The sequence below is a fragment of the Pocillopora damicornis genome, chromosome 12, assembly GCF_964200805.1.
Source record: "Pocillopora damicornis chromosome 12, jaPocDami1.2, whole genome shotgun sequence".
Taxonomy (NCBI): Eukaryota; Metazoa; Cnidaria; class Anthozoa; order Scleractinia; family Pocilloporidae; genus Pocillopora; species Pocillopora damicornis.
The window spans coordinates 4,399,781-4,413,465 of record NC_142681.1 but is presented as its reverse complement, the minus strand read 5'-3'; the positions used below and the strand labels follow the sequence as shown (position 1 = coordinate 4,413,465).

General features: G+C 39.6%; 1 protein-coding gene across 1 annotated transcript; it reads left to right on the top strand.

The window, feature by feature from the left end:
• The first annotated feature begins 850 nt into the window (after positions 1 to 850).
• LOC113681535 (trafficking protein particle complex subunit 12) lies at positions 851 to 11,494 on the top strand. The gene is made up of 16 exons (XM_089188677.1): positions 851 to 1,204; positions 2,295 to 2,396; positions 2,893 to 3,041; positions 3,387 to 3,447; positions 3,669 to 3,744; positions 4,441 to 5,174; positions 5,652 to 5,768; positions 6,102 to 6,215; positions 6,920 to 7,058; positions 7,220 to 7,405; positions 8,065 to 8,138; positions 8,445 to 8,543; positions 9,022 to 9,116; positions 9,649 to 9,736; positions 9,921 to 9,971; positions 10,598 to 11,494. The coding sequence occupies exons 1-16, from the start codon at positions 980 to 982 to the stop codon at positions 10,787 to 10,789; spliced, it is 2,502 nt and encodes an 833-aa protein (XP_089044803.1). The 5' UTR covers positions 851 to 979; the 3' UTR covers positions 10,790 to 11,494.
• The last annotated feature ends 2,191 nt before the right edge of the window (positions 11,495 to 13,685 follow it).

The following is a 13,685-nucleotide window of genomic DNA, read 5'->3' as shown; positions in this document are numbered from 1 at the left end:
TATCAGTTTCCCACATAAGAAAAGGGTCTGACGCAACCCCTCGTCCCATCGAGCCACGACCTCGACAAGGTATTCAAAGTGACAAAGTTTTTCGGATGTGGCTTGTATCGCCGTATTCAGTAGAAGGGGAGAATTTTAACTCGCTGGCTATTTAGACCGTAGGTTTTTTTTTTCTTACCATGCATTGAATGGCTCTCGACTTTGAATCCTACCTGGTTTCAGAAGTGTTTAGGCGCCTTACATTTACTGACTGGTCAGCCAGAAAAACTGGCCGGTGATTTTCGCACCCACGTTTGCCATATGACTTGCTTTCTCCTTCGCTGGCTTTATTTTCACCAGCAGGTAATTTAGTGTTAACAACTGGGTTGAAAACGTAAATTAGCCACCGTAAAGAGTAAAAAAGCTGACGTTTCGAGCGTTAGCCCTTCGTCAGAGTGATTGGACGACGAAGGGCTAACGCTCGAAACGTCAGCTTTTTTACTCTTTACGGTGGCTAATTTACGTTTTTAACCCAGTTGTTAACACTAAATTACCTGCTATACTCTCCCACCGACGCAGCACCACAGTTTCTTTAGAAACTTACCCTTTTATTTATTTTCACCAGGCTCCAAATAGGCACCAGCTATGCAGGTTTGGTGTCCGAAGTCATCTTTCTCATTCAATAAAGCTACAAGAATTTTAAAGAAACAGTCTCCCCTTATCTTGAAGGGTGCTTCTTCAATTCGTAGAAAAATAAGCAAGACCCAAGGGAAATAACCAAAAGCCCGCAACCGCACCTTCTACCTGTTGTCCTCTTACCGAGCGTTGCATTTCCCTCTGCCGATCCTCTGAGGTTGCCCTCATAGAATCCGCGATCCAACAGCGGTTTTACTATACAGTCGCCATTTTGGATCTTAGCATGAAAACATCCTTGCATTTTGGTCGAATTGCTTAAAGATGTGAACTTAGTCGTTCACATAACTTTCAAATTTGGCAAAAAATGGGCCAGGGAAGCTCTAAGGAAAGTTACAAAAATGCTGTGAAGAAACTAAGCAGCATAGAACTAGCAAACATCGAGGCGGTGTTTAACGAGATTTCGACGAAGAGAGAGGATGGAACGCGACATGTAGAACTGTCTCTGATCAATCGGCAAGATTTTGCTGAACGCTTCCGGCTGCCTGGCTTTATTGCTGAACGCCTATTTCACGCTTTTGATCGAAATGAGGTAGAGTACTTAATTTTTATTGTTTTGAAATCCTGTCATTTATTGTCAGGGTCAAATGATGCTGGAGATTATGTGCTCACTTAAGTATCATATCTGAAATCATATAAAGAATAATTGCTCTTCCAGGTGAGCCAGTTAAGTGCCAGGGAAACTTGAGGAAAAAATAATGATAAATATGTTTGAAAAAAATGAAAAAACTTGAGGAAATGATATGGGGCGACCCTGCAATGGACCGGTTCCTGCACAGTGGGGTTGTAATACTCCAATTTACTTTATGATGTCAAAACCCGGTTAACCCTTAACTCCCAGAAGTTATCTATATGTAGTTTCTCCTAATATTTCCAATATATTAGCTTGCAAACAGGGCATGGGAAAAACAAGCCAATCAGTGAGAGGAATTGTTATCTTAACATAATGCCAAATTCTCATGTCTATTTTGCATGGAAATGTAAGGGAGTTAGAAGGGAGAATTACCAATTGTATCTTGGGAGTTAAGGGGTTAAGCTTTGTTACAATGGGCCATAGGCTTTCTTTGCTCTTCCAGCTGAAAGATCTTGCCAAAGGAGTTTAAGTAACTAGATAAAGTCTTAGGACAAAACCCCCCCTGCCCTCCCCCTCCCTTCCACATTTAGCCTGTGTAGCTGTTGGGTTTGTGTGTGCTTCACAATTTTGTATGCATGAGTGATGACAGGTGAAGGCATGGAAATGAGTGGTAGAGGTAATCAGTTCTTCTGTACCAAGCCTCTTGTGGCTTCATCTCTCATTACTTGGGAAATGCTAGGCAGAAAAGATGGATTCATCTTGCCAGCCAGCAGTAAAAATAAAATGATGTTCTCACTCACCCCTATGCAGAGCCATTTGTGAGGAGCATTGCAAAAATCGAAATGCTCTAACAGATTTTTTATTTCCAGAGGGGTGGGAAGGTTTTACAAACTAAGCAATAAGATATTTTTTGATGAAAACATTATCTTCTTTTTAATGTGGGCTTTCCTAGTTGTATCTTGGCAGAGGAAAGAACCAAAAAAAAATAATGATGAAGTGCTGCAAGTCATTGCATTCTGAGTCATTATTGATTTTGTTTTACTTGCAGAGTGGTACTATAGATTTAGAAGAGTTTATTGGAGGAATTGCCCTTTGCTTGCATGGGAAAGTGAAGGATAAGTGCAGATTACTATTCCACATCTTCAATCTGGTACTGATTTGTCATACATATTACACTGTGCTCTGGAAAAACTAGTGGATTTTCCTTGATCTATAAAGCAAAATAGGTTCCTGCAACAAACAAAATCTCCCAAAATAAAGTTCCACAAAAAACTGCCATTTTCTGTTCAAGAAAAAGCTATGAATGCTAATCAAGTGCCAAATTGTACATTTTGCGTTTGGTGTCCCTCAAGATATCTAACTATGGATCATTGACCATGTAGGTCCCTGTACCTTTGTCTACTGGTAACTCAATACATTGGAAAATTTTAAATTATTAACTTCCTTTTCTTGTTAATGATGTGCTACTAGAACAGAAAATTTCAAACACAAGCTCCTGGCAGAAATTTTTGTCTCCTCAAACCACAAGTCTTTTTTTTCGCAAAGCACAAAAATTGTCACCCTTCAAAATAAAACTCCTACAAAACTTTCATTCTGTCCCATACATCCTGAGGTCCATCACATCTGATCTCTTACTCTGATTGCAGTCTGATGATGATGGTGTTAGCAGAGATGAATTGACTGCCGTTCTCTTAAGTTCTCTTGAGTCAGCGCATGTGATATTGGACAATGTGGAAGAAACAGAGCAGCCTACAGAGGGGAACAATACAGACAAACTGATTGAAACTGTTTCAAGGTTTTTTTAAATCAAAAGATTTTCCTGATTCTGAAAATTTAATAGTTGTGTGTTAGAGCAATGACAACGGCTATAGCTTAAACTTCAGCCTTAGAAACTCTTACAGTAGCCAACTTACATTATCAACTCATCATCTTCCAACAATATTTTTCCCCCTCATCCCATTGGTTTCTTAAAAAAACTTACCCCCTTTAATTTTTCAGGGTTTTTGGATGAGACCTCAATTTTGCAAAATGTATCCTGAGTTAAGGAAATTGAAGAAATGTTACCAGCAATGCAAGCTACCCAACATAGTGTTTGATTGGTTGATTTAACCACCATGACATGTAGTTAATTCTGTTTCAGGATTGTCAGTGATGCATTTGATACCTGTAATGTGTCCAAAACAGGAAAGCTTTCGGCTAAGGTTAGTTGAATGTGGTCAATACCAAATACCCCAGTGTGCAAATTTGTAAAGAAACTTTGATGTAATTAGGTGTCCTGACTTTTGCATTTAACCATGAACATCATTAAGCAATCATTTCTGACCACCATCACAATGTAGATGTTTTCATTTGATATATATTTTATGAAGGAAAAAATTCTGAAAGAGTTTGATACATTATGCAGTTTTATCTGTGTTCTCAGGAGTTTGAACATTGGCTTTATCGAAACCCAAAGATAATGGACAATGTGTTTGGCTGGCAATGCCCAAGTCCAGAGGGTAAGTTTCAAGGTTTTATCGAAATATAGCAGATTTTAATGACCAATTTAATAATCTTTTGATGTGACATGCATAGAGCCTGGTAACCCTGAATCATTCTCAGTCATCCTCCACAGCATGGGTGGTTGACCCTTTGACCCTTATGAGTGACTGGCATCTAATTTCTCCTTACAATATCACCCCTGAATCACCCCAAGATTATGGAGAAAATGCATGCTGATGTTAGGGTGTGAAGGGTTAATATGGGCTGCATATCAATGTCAAGTGAGATGGGTTGAGTAAAAGAGAGATAGGGCAGAGTCTAAGACTTCCCTTTCTCATCACTCCTTCCTCCCTCATCGGACTCTTATATCATACCAGTACATGTTAGGTAGCTGACTGGGATTGTATCTAGTCCATCATCCCCAACTAGGAACATAATGAGCTTGAAATTTCCATGTGAAATGACCATTGGCACCTAAGGACCCTCTCCCTTTCAGCTATGCTTATTTATGGACAGGTGGATGAAGTCATGTGGAATAAAAGTGAGAGTTATTGAATTTGTGGATCAATGTCATTATCTCAAAAACTGTGCACCTACCCCTCCCCTAACCCAATAACAGTCACCTGATAACAAGCTAGGGTTAATGGTGGATCAGGGGAGGAGTAGGTGTGCAGGTGCTCAGTTACTGACATTGATCTAAATTTGTTTTTCAGAGGGTCAGTGGATGAATGAAAGCTCACCAGAAGCAAGTCCTACTAAAACAAAGTTTACTAGCATATTGTCTGATGAATCTGTTCAGAGTGTGGAAATTCAGGGTGTACCATCTGAGCAGAGTGACAACCGTACCCTAAGTGACTTGTTTTCTTCAAACACCAGCACTAGTGGTGATGCAGAAGGACACAGCTTCTTTGATTCTCTTGTTGCCCCAGCTGCTTCTGACCCATTTTCACAAATAGGGGGACAAACCTTTCCAGCATCAGTTGTATTCTCAGAGCCAATTCATCAACCTTCTGACAAACAATCAGTGCCAGAACCAGCTCAAGGGGATTTGGGTTTTAAGGTGGTGAACAATCAGGACACAATACAACAAGACTCAGAACAGTGGCCTCCGTTCCAAGGGGCTGAAACGCCCATGCCACCTGTTGCCCCAATTCTCAGTCAAACTTCAGTGGCCCATGATGATCCTCTAAATGCCATGCAAAACCGGGAATCATCCAATCTCAAACTTGAAATTACTAAGGAACAAAAGCTTCCTTCAGCACCACCTACCCCTGAAGGAGAGTGGGTGAGAAGCAAACAAACTGAAGCTGAGAGAAGATCCTCAGCATGGATAGCAACACCCCAGACTAATCAGTTTCTGGTCACCATTGGATCAGGTATGCTGAACCCTGCTGATGTGGATCAACAGTTCTTAACATCTCCTGGATTGGTTATTGAAGGTCCACAGGTAGGTTTCTGTTTTTGATGGAGTGTTTCTTTGTCATTATGTGATTTAGTTAAATGACAATTTACTGAAATTTATGCCCACAACTTTAGTATGCCCCTTCTGATCATCAGTCACAAGTGAAGGTAAAGGTGGAATATTGCAATTCATTTCAGCTGAACCTTAGAGTTCATATGTAGTTTTATAGCTGTTGTTTCTAGCAGTCCTGAGCAGTTTTGTAGAGTTTGTCTCTAGGCACTTCCCCCATCCTAAGGCACCCCCTTTTTATCTTCTACCTATCTAAGCATTGTCGATGGGTGCTTGGAATAGGGGCTTGTGGCTGGGTTCTTGGGATTTGCCAGTCATGGAGGCAGTTTTCTTCTTGGGGGCTGGCTGGAGACAGTGGAAGCTCTTGGATACCTCAAGCACCCACTTTCCTTTTAAGCAAGGCAGCTTTTAATGGCCCATACTCATAAAGCTTAAATCATATTTACTTTTTAGGTGGACCCTGTGAAGGAGCTGATGTCAAAGTTTATGGGTGAACAGGACGCAGAAAATAGAAAGACATTGAGTGTTGACAGTGTTCCATTGGATGAGTCTGGGCTCAGAGAATTACTGGTAGGTGAAAGAAACCCATCTGCAAGAGTTCACAACTTTTGCATCCAGAACCTGCATATCATCCAAATTTTGGTATACACCGAGTTGTTACACACTCATAAAGTGTTTGTAGCAACTTATTCATACCAGAGGGCTTAGCTGGAGTTTGTTGTCAAGTTAGATAGTTGATCCTGGTCAGTAATTATAAGATAACTCTAGCTGCATAAGTCAGTTGCCAAGTGTCAGTTCTCTGCTAAGCAAGTTGAACTACCTTTCATTGTCTTTCCTAGTACCCTTTTTTGATTGTAAAGTAGATATTGTTGAATTTGTGTCATGATCCCAACCCCCTTTCAGAGACAACAGTGCTGGCGAGCAGCTCTTGAATTTACCACCAGGTTCTTGACAGCACATGGCCAGGGTGTGGGACAGAAGGGTCAGAGAGCTTTACACACTCACAAGACCTTACAGGTATAGACTAGGAGTAATGTTTATGGGAATGAATCACCTCCCATTTTGCACATTCTCCTTCTACCCCTTAGGGAAAGCCTGTAGGAAAATTACAAAATTCTTGAATAAAAATAGTCACAAACAGATGCCAAGAAGTTACCCCTCTTCCTTTTGTTTCTCCTGTTTTTTCCCTTGATTTCCCTTTATCTAACTCGATATATATCTGCTTTGCAATAATGGCAGTGATGATATTGATGATAATGATGATAATGATATGAGTAAGATCGTCATGTATACCATTATATATCTAGTTGTAACAGATGTGGTAATGTAGCTACACAAATTTTGCATAACAAACACAGATATTAGCTAGTGAGTTTGATTAGGAGTCATAAAAGGAATTCAATAGATTAAACCACATATAACGAGTTCCAGTTTGAGTAAAGGTACTAGGATTTCCTTTAACTTGCAAACACCATGTGATGAAATTAAGATTTTGTATCAGATGTTGATTAAGTCCCATGCATCATTTCTTGAATGGTTTTGTATGTTTCCCTCTCCTTTCAGTTGTCATCTTTTCTTGTCCATTGATATTTTCAAAAGAAGGGAATTTAATTCATGGAATAATGTTTTCTATGAGTTTGGTGAATGAGGGGATGTGGGTGGGGGGGGGGGGTAGTTTGTGGTCTCACTGATGAGCTGGTCTTCTTGTCATGTACCTACAGGTTTGGTTTTGTAGAATAGCTCTTATGTTCAAGCTACAGATGTTTAGTACTGCTGAGGTTGAATTAGAAGCCTTTGGAAGTTTTAACCAGCCTGACCTGTTTTATGAGTTTTACCCTGATACATATCCTGGAAGAAAAGGTATGTGTCTCAGTGATACCTTTTCATGAGTTTCACACGTTTTTCAGGAGGTGAGGTAAGGTTCTCAGCTACACTGTATGCAGGACCTCTCGTTTGCAGAGCTTTAGAGCTGACTTCTGTGCAAAGCGAGATGTTTACCCTCTTCCTTTTTTCGTTTTCAGGGTCTATGGTACCATTTTCCTTGCGGGTTTTGCATGCAGAACTACCTCAGTATATGGGCCGACCAAAGGATGCCCTAGACAACCTGTATGAGCTGCAAAGGAAATGTAGTAGGATTCAGAAAAACTTGCAGGACAATCTGACCGAGGATGGTGGCCAGGGAGAGATGACACCCGAGAACAGATTGGGTAAAGTAAATCCCACATCCCATGAAATAGAAATGTTCAATCTAGAGTTAAAAGCTGGGTATCGAAAGCTGAGTATCGAAAGCTGAGTATCGAAAGCTGAGTATCGAAAGCTGAGTATCGAAAGCTGAGTATCGAAAACTGAGTGTCGAAAGTGATACGGGATAACTAATTTGGTTTTACTTCACTGCGCCTTTGCTCTTTAATTAATCTAGAAAACTTGCGCCAGCCTCTCAGCCAATTGGATGCAAAAGAGGGAAATATCGCAACTTTGTTTGTTGTATTTTCCTGCCCTCTAAGCCATTACTTTAAAACCCTTTCCGCTCACATTAGCATTTATATTCTCCATACAGCTCTCCCCATATTCCTAAGGTGTTGAAAAGGAGAACATGTCTAACATGTAGGAGCTTCTTTGGTTGGTGATCATTTCCTACATTCTCATGACCTTTACATTTGATTTAAGTGTGAAACTGTAAGGAGAGATTAGAAGCCAGACACTTAAGGGGTTTAAGGGTTAAGTTCTCGTTGGCTCCTTGTATCAACCACCTCTGCGCAGAAGCGCCTATGTGGTTACTTTGGTTTCGTTATTACTACACGTAATGTAAAAGCGCCCAATTACAGAAACAAGTCATTTAGTAATTTTTTGAGTTCGATTTTTTCAGCTGCTATTGAATTGTGGATCACCAGAGAGGTGCGCGTTCTTTATTCGATAGGAAACTGTTTTCTTGGCATGAAGGTAAGATGAGCTAAATTTCTCTTTTGTATCTTTTGTTGAGAAATAATTCATATCGAGTAGCCCCTTTTTTTAAATCTTAGCCTCTCTCATTTTCCGCGCTTTAGGCAGTTTGCTGGTTTTAACTTTAAGCTTTTATCGGCTGCTTGTTTTTTTTCCCTTTGCTTTGATTGGTTCTTGTGATTCCAAAGGTTTCGGTTTTGCAGCACTCATTCGAGATGCCTCCAGGGTTGATCGTGGGACAGCTAAGAAAGAAGAAGACAAAAAAACAGAGCTAGCTATGTACTTACAATATTTTAAAAACGGCAGGATTACAGTTTAGCTGTGACAGTGTTCAAGTCTATTATGGATAAAGATCCTTCATGTGAATTCAACTTGTTATCTGGGATAGGAAGAATCTACTTACAGGTACGCCATGTGAAGTTTTTATCTATTTTTCTTTCATATTTAAGGCTGTAACCTTAGACTCATTTCAGTAGAGTATTCCGATGTAATCACAATGGCTCTTTAGCAAACTCACTGAACCGCGGGAAAACGTTGGCGACCGCGTCGCCACCGTTAAAAGTTTTTCATCCGATTGGCTGAGAGGGTGCACTGGTTTACTTAACCAATTACCGAGTGTCTATGAAATTAAACCTAAGTAGTACCAGCCTATTAGATCAATGAGAAATACCACAAGTAGCCAATGAGAAAAAGGCGGGATAGTCTGTAGACGTAACCGCGGGAAAACGTGAGTGACGAAGTCGCTACCAGGTCTTTTCACTCGATTGGATGAGATGATCCGCGAGTTTCTTGAGCGATCACAGAATGTATTGAAACAAAACTTGAGAAATTCTTTTTAATCTCGAAACTGTTGGATGTTACCTTATATGATGTTTGTTTACAGCTTGGAGACTTGGAAACGGCACAGAGTTATTTCAAGCAGGTGGAATCAAAAGCAACTGGTGACCCAAACTCACTTAGTAGTGTAGTCATGAATAAGTAGGTGCTCACTTTGGAATTTTTTTGGTACTAGTTTAATTCTGGTCTCCCTTCGTTTCTCGCTCCGTCGGGAAGTCCTGCTTGTGAATGATACTTTTGTGCTGTGTCGGCGGGAAAAGTTGATTTTCAACCAGAGTTTGATAGGTGTAGGTGATCCGCGTTTGTAAAGTTTAGAATGGTGAAGTTGCATAGACGACTCGATCATTAACTTTTTGCTCTCGGTACTGTTTTTTATAAATTTCTTATGCTGCTTACAAGGAGAATTTGTCCAACAATCAAGGGATTCTTAAGTTTGCGATCATTTCCTTTCATTCTCATGACCATAACCACCCACAATAACTCTGTTGGGAGAAATAAGATGCTTACCCTTGGAGAAAAAAAGAGTTAAGACACAGAACAAACAAAGAAGATGAGAAGTTTCGAGGAAAAAAACGGTTTAATTCCAAGCGTTGAACGCACCAACACAGTTAATTCCTTCCAAAGTGGGAGAGGTTATTCTTGCTGTCTCAAAGCTCTTCTTTTTCCCGAACAGAGGCTTGCTTGCGTTATCTGCAGGATCATACGATGAAGCTCACAGACATTTTGTAGCTGCTACTAAACTAGATCCATATAGTTCTGTGGTAAGTGTTCATATGAACTTTTAGAAGCTACTAGAGCGAATTTCATTTCGGCCTCAGTCTTTTGCATTCTGTTCCAGTCTCGCATTTCAGTCTTAGATTTTTATTGTCTTGGTTTTAAATATTACTGTAGTTTTCTTTTTAACCTTGAGATTATTTTGGTTATTTTCTTTTCTTTTGTGCGCAGGCTATCAACAATGTAGCTGTTTGTTTGCTATTTCTTGGCAAACTTAAAGAGGCAAGTCTGACATACCATTTAGTTTATTACCTTCTAAAAACACATCGCTATAGTGCGTTTTAAAACTGTGATGTTTCTCTGTTTTCTTAAACGATGGCTTTCATTCGCTGTTATTTCCTTGAATCCATTGTAACTTGATTAAAATGATTTTGTAATCAACCTTCAGTCGCCGAACGAAACGTGCACGATTGCTCCCGTTTTGAAACAAGAAATGCATGATTTTTCCGATTCTAATTTGTTGATGCCACCTGAAAGTTTTCAATCTGTTCAAATGAGAGCACGCTAAAAGCAACGAGCGTGGTTGCGACATTTGATCAGACTACGCCATGCACCCACTTTCCCTAAGTTGCAATGTTGCCACAGAATCAGTTTTAATAAATATTCACAGTTGGGTGAAGAGCGGCAGAAACGGCAGCCATCTACAAACGCAAGAAAGGCGAGAGCTCGACCAATAATCGACCTAAATTTATCTCTTGATTGGCTAGGAAAATGATGATGTTTATTTTGATTGTTAGAAGAGCTCAAAAGTGAATCCACTCACAGAACTCAGAAAGTTATGCAAAGAGGTGTTTTCCTGTAACTGAAGATAGTTCAATCCTTTTTTATTCTATGGTTGTCTTTTTCAGGCGCTTTCTTTACTGGAGAGGATCATCTGGAAAGACCCTGAAACAAATCTTCAGGAAGGGCTACTCTTTAACCTTTGTGCCATTTACGAACTTGAATCATCCCACAGCATGCAGAAGAAGCAAAAACTTCTAGAACTGGTTGCCAAACATCGAGGAGATGGGTTTAATACCTCCTTCCTGAAGATAGCTTGACACTTGCACTACTCTTAACTCCGAAACACCTTCGTTGCCCTTTCGGAACACATCGGGATCAGATCGGCGAGAAACTACAAACATTCTCGAAACTGTTGTTGCACTCGAAATTATGTTTAGTTACTCAACAATGGGAATGAATAAGCTAAGAAAGTATTACGGACCCTGAACGCCGACTGCGATTAAACCTCTCTCACTCATTTCAGTGGTGCTCTCAACTGCTATTTCGTTTTTCTTTCGATATTAACTTGAGGCAGGCCTGCGGTCAGCGGAGACGAGCGAAAAAGCGAGCGCACGCACCCGTTTCCCACACAACTTTACGACTAACCGCTGTTAGTCTATCGCCCACCCCATCAGTGCAAGAGCGACTACCTCTCCCTCCATTGACTAAGGGCCTGGAACAAGCTACTCTAATATCAAAGATGGGTTTTTTTGTCGCCGTCCGTTAATTTTTTATTCGCCAGTTTGTTCTAAATCGGAAGCGAATGATAGTCTTGTAAAACAGTTACGGATCTTAAAAAAGCCGCTTTATGTTAACAAGAGTTAATCACCCAATCCAATTAATCTTCTTTTAGCACATGGTATTTTACCACGGACATTTTCAGAATATCGCGTTAATCAAAGTGGAATCGGTGGACAAAACTTGTATTTTGAGAGAGTTAATTGATAAGTAACATAGTATTAAAATTTAAAATTCCACTCTAATCAAGGCGAGGACTAGGTTAATCGCGTTTGACTCAAAGCGCAAAGGGCGGAAAAGATTATAATAACCTTGAGTGTGGGGAAACATGAAACGTGTGCCATGTGCGGGGGAACATGTATGTGACCTTTTCAGAATGCAGGGGAAAAAACAAGCTAGTTGCTAAAGGGAGATTTTGTGACAGTTCCATTCTTGTTTGACAAACAAAAAGCCATCCCAATATTAAGACATTTCCGTCCCATTTCATTCTTTCACTACCAAGATCTCATCAGTAATTCTCCCCACTCTCTAACATATAATTTTTGTGATGTTAGTTCGGAGAATTTGGCATTGGATCAACTAAACTCCTTTGAATTATATTTTGCTTTTATCCTCATCACTCGTCTGCTTGATATCATATTGATGTAGTAAGGAGAAATTGTGTCGTGGTCCCTCAAGGAGTTTAAGGGTTGCGAAATTTTCGTTCGATTTACGTCGGATGGTTCCCTCTGACTTCGGAGAGTTGCCCCAGACTTTTGCCGGTCCTGTTCGATTTTCTTCAAAGCTGTCAAAATTTCTAACTGATTTTAGACTGTTTTGGGCGATTTTGAAGGGCTCCATCTGATTTTGGATGGTTACGTGTAAGTCCTAATTTAAAAGTCTCTGCTCTATTTTGAGTGCTTCCTCCCGATTTGAATGATGGATCTTTCCTACAATGACAGTAATGAGAGTATCATTCATGTAATTTTGGATCGAATAACGTGCGTGTCTGTCTTTCATTAATAACATACTAAATGGGCTGGGGAAATGATCTTTATTTGTTGACCTAATGTTTTGAAAACATTTGCTGACATTTAGGAACGTAAAAAGAGATACGAGAGGTGTTCTCTGACGTCAACTTGGGAAAATCAAAGCAATCTGGAAACTCCTTTTAGTCTTCTTCACGTCATTCAAACGTCATTCAATGTTCTAAAAACACTTTTAAAGGAAACAAACTTTGGAAAGGGTTGAAATTTATCATAGTCCGAGTATTGTTTGCATTTAAATATTTTAATTCTAACACGGTGATTGCCTCTAAATTTAGCCCAATTAAGTTGTGAGAAACTTGCCGGTATCTCTTTAACAAGGCAGGATATTTTTTCTCCAACAACACTTACTGAGAAAACTCCCAATTGTGTTTATTTTCCAAATAAATGACTCTCTCTCCGTTTTAATTAACAGAGTGTAATTAACTTTGCATCTCATACTGATCTCTCTTTAAATTGAATCGTTTCTTTGCTTTATGGAGAAAGCTTTGCGGGAAAAAATTCGCTCCTACGCGAATTTGATAGAAGTTTCTACGTGCCACGGTTTGACACACACACGTATTAATTAAATATGCTCAAGGTCTCTTCAATTCCAAAATTAATTACCTCAGCACCTTTCTCGATAAAATCTTACAAAAAATTTGCGCAAATGCATATTTGACACCAAACGTAGATAACTTCTAAGTGCTTGCGAATTTGCATTTAATAATGATTAAAACAGAAATGAATTCACGATAAAATGTATTTACAGACTTATGTGTATACATCCGTCTTCACTTAAATACCGATTTGTTTCTACTCCATCAAGTGAATTTTCCGTTAGTCCTTAGTCCAAAGCTTCTTAAATCGGTGGAAGCCACAAGGAATTTAACCTATACAATATTTTTTGTTGTTGGGCGGGCAGGAGTGGGCGAACGACAAGATTTTCCCTCGGGGTCATCAAATATTGCACGAACGAGTCTTGCAGACAGTGCCCTACCGCTAGCCAATTTTGCTAGCCAAGTTCTAATAAAAATCGTTTCCTTTTTCCTCCCTTGAGTATCATTTCGCTGATCAGCCGATGTAAAAGCGAAAATCGCACCGTAATCTGATAACCGAATTTCCTCTTTTTGTCCGTTTTCGACAAATTTTAATATTTGACAGACCTCCAGGCATAACAATATTTTCTTTGTTGACGACAAAAACAGATCGCAGATTACCTTTTTGGAGCTGGCCAGGTGGTCATTTTCAATATTAGATCGAGGCAAACGTGCAGACAACGCGAACATGTTTTAATCACATACTTTGAGTGAAGTGAACTCCTTTTAAAAATTAACAAACACAACCGATGAAAAAGGTAATTTAATTTTTGTTGTAAATGTACGACTCGTCTACATTTCAATTTCGATCGCACACTGCACAATGTAAAAAA